Below are 5,038 nucleotides of genomic sequence, written 5' to 3'. Positions count from 1 at the left end.
GGCAATCTACATGGTGGCTGAAGTGCTGTTCCTTGTCGCCACTTTGATGTTTTTGATGGCATTGTTTTTATGCTTATTTACATAATGTCTATAATGTCAGTTTTTTTTTTTTTTCCCATGAACGAGTTTCTACAAGTTGCCGAAACAGCCTGCCAATGCCTGCAGTGGAAATGAGGTGTTTTTTTGTTTTTTTTTAAACTTAGAGTACCCCCAAGTATATCAGTGTTTCATTTCGCTGCACTTTGCTATTTTTTTTTTTCTTCTTTCGCTTTAGATCTCATGTAGATTAATGTAATAAGGTTTCCTGCAAAAGACAATTAAAAATAATAATATTTAAATTAATAATATTTAAAATAATAATAATAAATCATTATTTACAAGGGCATTATTTATCAGTTCGTTAGCGCATATATATATATTCTTAAATTCCTGTATATTTTGTATATACTTTAATCTGCGCTCAATTACTCTTGAACCGGAACTGGATGTAAGTCCCAAAAAACTGAATTTTGGAACTGAAATTGAATTGTAGAACTGAAACTGAATGGTGAGAAGTGAATCTGAAATTATTCGAGAGCTAAATTTTTAAAGGATAAAATACAGTTTCAAAGCAAATGAATTCATTTTCAAAAATAAAATTCAATTTCAATTTAGTGATGATCATTTTCAAACCAATAAATTGAATTTCAAATTAGGCTAATTCATATTCAGTTTTTAAAAGCATTTATTCAAGTTACAATTCAGATTCAATCTGAGCAATTCAAATTCAAATTTAACTTATTCAAATTCAGTTTCTGATGGCACAGATTTCTGCCCATACTTTCAGCTGCTCTGCTCCACGACTCTGGAATTCCTGATTTAAGAAATATCTCTTCCTTCTCTCTCTTTGAGTCCCAACTCAAAACTCACTTGTTCAAAATAGCTTATCCCACATAACCTCTCCACTCGGCTATTTTAAATTTATGTCTTATGTTTTTGTGATTGTGTAAACTGCTTGCTTTCATGTTGCTTTTTATTCTACTGTGTACAGTGACCTTGAGTGTTTTGAAAGGCGCTTTCAAATAAAATGTATTATTATTATTATTATTATTGTTATTATTATAAAAAGTTACACATGATGTAGTAGATTTTTTTAAAGAAAAAAAGATAATTTAAAAAAGTATCTTGGCAAAATTCGCTTTTACGTATCATCTGTTTCATAATGTCTAAAAAGCTTCATACAGTTAAGCACAATCTCTACATGACAGAAACACAAAAATACATTTTAAAAGTAACCTTCCCCAAACTCTGTGTGTGTGTGTGTTTATACTTGACCACATATTATTAACCATTTGTGTGCATATGTTAATTTTGCTGATTCATTAATTCTGTGGTCATACCACATCCTTGTAGTTCAACATATAAAGCGGAGCATCACAGTCAGTTTCAACATTCAACATCTGATCAAACAATTTCAAAGAAATGTCCTGCTTGAGGAATTTCAGTGTTTTCTTCTCATGCATGTTTCTCTTCATCATCCAGTCAGGTAAGTAATGTCTTCTATTTTATTTTACTTTTAATTTTAATTTTAAAATAAAACATTTTGTCCATCTTGGAATCGATTAAAATGTAATACATCAGTAATGTGTGAAACATATATTGCTGTATTACATATCATACACCATATGACATGTAAAACACACTACATATGTATTATAAAGCAGTTCGTTTCACTCAGATGTTGATTACACATTCCTCTCAATTGTCCCATGAATTTGAATGACAATATTTCATGAAATATGGAAGTCTTTAAAGCACAGAATGAAAATTACAATAATCTAAGTTTAGTTTAGCAGTCATACAAGTACAATGAAGTATTCATCCATGAGAAATACACCGAGTCAAATTTCTCATGATCAAAAAGTGTGTAAATATATGTGTGTGTGTTGCTGTTGTTATTGTTGTTGGTGGTGGTGGTGATGGTAAATGGTGTAAGGTTGTTAATATTTGATAACAACCTTAGAAGCGTTTAGGAGCCCATTTTGCTGACTTGTTCATTTCAGTTGTCAGACCACATCCTTTCAGCTCTCTATATAAAGCTGAGCGTCACAGTTTCAGTGCATTCAACATCTACCAGAGACAAAAGGCAAAATGTTCTGCCAGAGTTATTTCAGTGTTTTTGTTTCATGCATGCTCCTCATGATCATCCAGCCAGGTGATTCATATTTTTCTATTATACTTTAATTTACTTGTAGACAATTTTCTCATTCATTTAAACAAGTAGAATGCATAGTCACATTATTTACATGTTTCAGCATTACAAAAGCAGTTGGTGAAGGGTGTTTGTTTCACTCATCTGTTTTTGACTGTATCATCTGCTGATTTTGTTATGTGACTGGATATTTTCTTTTTGCTTTAGGTCATGGTTCTGAGATTATTGGGGGGACAGAAGTCAAGCCACACTCGTTGCCTTTCATGGCCTTTTTTGTAGGTGTACAATCTTTGTGTGGCAGGACATTAATCCATCCACAATGGGTCCTGACAGCCGCCCACTGCAATGAGTAATAACGCTTACTTTTCTTAAACTTTCAAATCAAAATATTGCAATATTTATGTTTAACTGACTGTGGGAAAGATAATAAATAAAGAGATCTAACGAGAGGTCACAAGGAAAAGGTCTATAAGACATGACTTGATCTGACAGCTTGGCAGATTAATGAAAACAGAAGTTGATTACACTCCAAGAAATGACAAAAAACAGTTCTAATCCAGCCTTTAAAATATTCATAAATATGTATAAAAGGTGCCTTTTAAATAACAAACATACAAATTCTGTTTAAAGGTATTTTAATGTTACATTTGCTTCAGAACTGGAACAATAAAGTAGACACTAAAATGTGTCAGTTTATTTTGTTCAGAATCTTTTCAAAACGCTTTATTATAATTATTAATCTAAAACTGCCTAATAAATGGAGAGGATGAATATACAACATTTAAAACACTGGGAAATAAGTTATTGTTCATTTTTTATTTATACTTTGTCCATTTTATTGTGTGTTGTATCTTCACAGAGTATTTTGTTTGCACTAGTCATTGTCCGAGAGACAAAATTGCACTCAGTTACAGAATAACAGACATCACAGCTACATACACATGAAATATGAGATAGATTTTATCATCTAAAACATTTTTATAATGTTGAAATTTTCATTCAGCTGTGAGAAAATATCTTGAAATTCATTTAAGGCTCAATAACAGCACGGGTGAAATTTTCCAAATATACTGAGGCAACTATGATTATTTTATGATTGTTTTACAAACTCCTGACCTATTAGCATTTTATATACATGAACTGTTTTTGTTTACAGTATGATTCTAGTGATACTGGGAGTGCACTCCCGCAGGAAAGTGGAAGTTGATTCTTGGCAGGTCAGAGTGGTTGAGAAACAATTTCCTCATCCTGGCTATCATGAAGTAACCAAGGTCAATGACCTCATGTTGCTCAAGGTAAGTTGATAATTCACTGATCAATACCACGTGAAGCAAAAGTTACTCTCCTGAAACCCAGAATAAAAATACTTTATTAAATTTTATTTTCAGATAATTTAAATATTTTGTTTCAAAGAAACATGTTGTATCTTTTTTATTGTTATTTATTTATCTTTTGTCTCTTGAAGTGGACATAAAGTCTTGTTAGATCACAAAATGATATGATGAAGCAGAGTCATATTAAGAGCTGTCAGGGCCTGACATTAGAGCAGGGCTGTCCAAGTCCAGTCCTCCAGAGCTACTGTCCTGCAGCTTTAGATGCAGCCTTGCTCCGACACACCTGAATCAAATGGACACCCCTGCATTAGAGCAGCAAGGTGAAAGTTCAGAAGGAGGACATACCAGCTTTTGAGGACCCTGAGAAGGTGCAAAATGATGACAGATAGTGTCCATTGTGGATAAGAAGTATTGTATGAGCTGGGGCTTTGAGGTTCTGGAATTTGATTTATCAACCACCATACAGGAGACAAGCCTGAAGAAAAACGTCTTTTCAGGCTCCTCAAAAGCTGATATGTCCTCTGAGCTTTCACCTTCCTGCTCTGATGTCTGGTCTCCCTTCACCTCAACCCCTGACAGTAGGAAGACAGACTCCCCTTCCGTAGTTTATATATAGCGAGACAGGCTCCTGATGCCCCAGACGTGAGCTGGCGTTTGTGTGTGTGCTCAGTCTCCATTTTCCGGAAAATGTAAAATTAAAGATCATTTTTGAGTTACACCATTTTGAGCCGTGTCTTTCTTTGCCTTAAAGAATACAAAGAACTGGGATTTAATAACATCCACGAGTAGTCAAAGAATGACTACCATGTATTTGTTCTTGCTGCAGGGGGATTCAGGAGGGCCACTGTTGTGCAATGGGGTGCTGGTTGGAGCTACTTCTTTTGGAATCCCGTGTAAGAGTAAAGAGAACGTACCGGGAGTCTACGCATTCAGCTCAAACAAACAACTCAACTGGATCAAAGAAACAATGAAGTCATATGAAATGCCATGAATCCACAGGCATCAATACATATGAGCTAAGCAAGCCAAAAATCTTTGATGCTTTTATGCTTAATCTGTCACTGCTTTCACCATAGAGACTACACATATATGATATCAGCCATCTCATGGTTAGTACTATCCACTGCAGAAACATAAAACCAGATCCTCTTTGTAGCCTTTCTCTTGGACAATCATTGTGATGGTTTGTGGATTATTTCATTTTCCAGAATTGCATTTTGGCTGCTGTTGCTGTAGAGTCTACATAAATGTGGCTATTTCTGAAAGAATTTCTACAAGAACAATTCCTAAAATAATTTCTTCTTGCAGTGGAAAACGACCTTTACCCATCTTTTATTGTCTTACTTGTGAAAAGACAATACTTAGTACTGTTAACTAGAAAATTGACATAAAAAATTTGTTTATGAAAACCCCAGCAACATTTTTATATGCCTTTTACATTTTCTACTTTCTAATAAAACTAACAGCATCAATAAAAAAAGATCTCTTTCTTTCTCTCTTTCGTTGTTTGTAC

The 5,038-nt window shown here is 33.9% G+C and overlaps 1 protein-coding gene across 1 annotated transcript; it reads left to right on the top strand.

The window, feature by feature from the left end:
* Positions 1-2,115: 2,115 nt before the first annotated feature.
* Positions 2,116-4,694, top strand: LOC109204554 (chymase). The gene is made up of 4 exons (XM_019365653.2): positions 2,116-2,194; positions 2,399-2,540; positions 3,348-3,486; positions 4,352-4,694. The coding sequence occupies exons 1-4, from the start codon at positions 2,131-2,133 to the stop codon at positions 4,514-4,516; spliced, it is 510 nt and encodes a 169-aa protein (XP_019221198.1). The 5' UTR covers positions 2,116-2,130; the 3' UTR covers positions 4,517-4,694.
* Positions 4,695-5,038: the final 344 nt, after the last annotated feature.

This window comes from Oreochromis niloticus, linkage group LG12 (genome assembly GCF_001858045.2).
Source record: "Oreochromis niloticus isolate F11D_XX linkage group LG12, O_niloticus_UMD_NMBU, whole genome shotgun sequence".
NCBI classification, from domain to species: domain Eukaryota; kingdom Metazoa; phylum Chordata; class Actinopteri; order Cichliformes; family Cichlidae; genus Oreochromis; species Oreochromis niloticus.
Note: the sequence above shows the minus strand (reverse complement) of the source record. Positions and strands in the feature narration are given on the sequence as shown.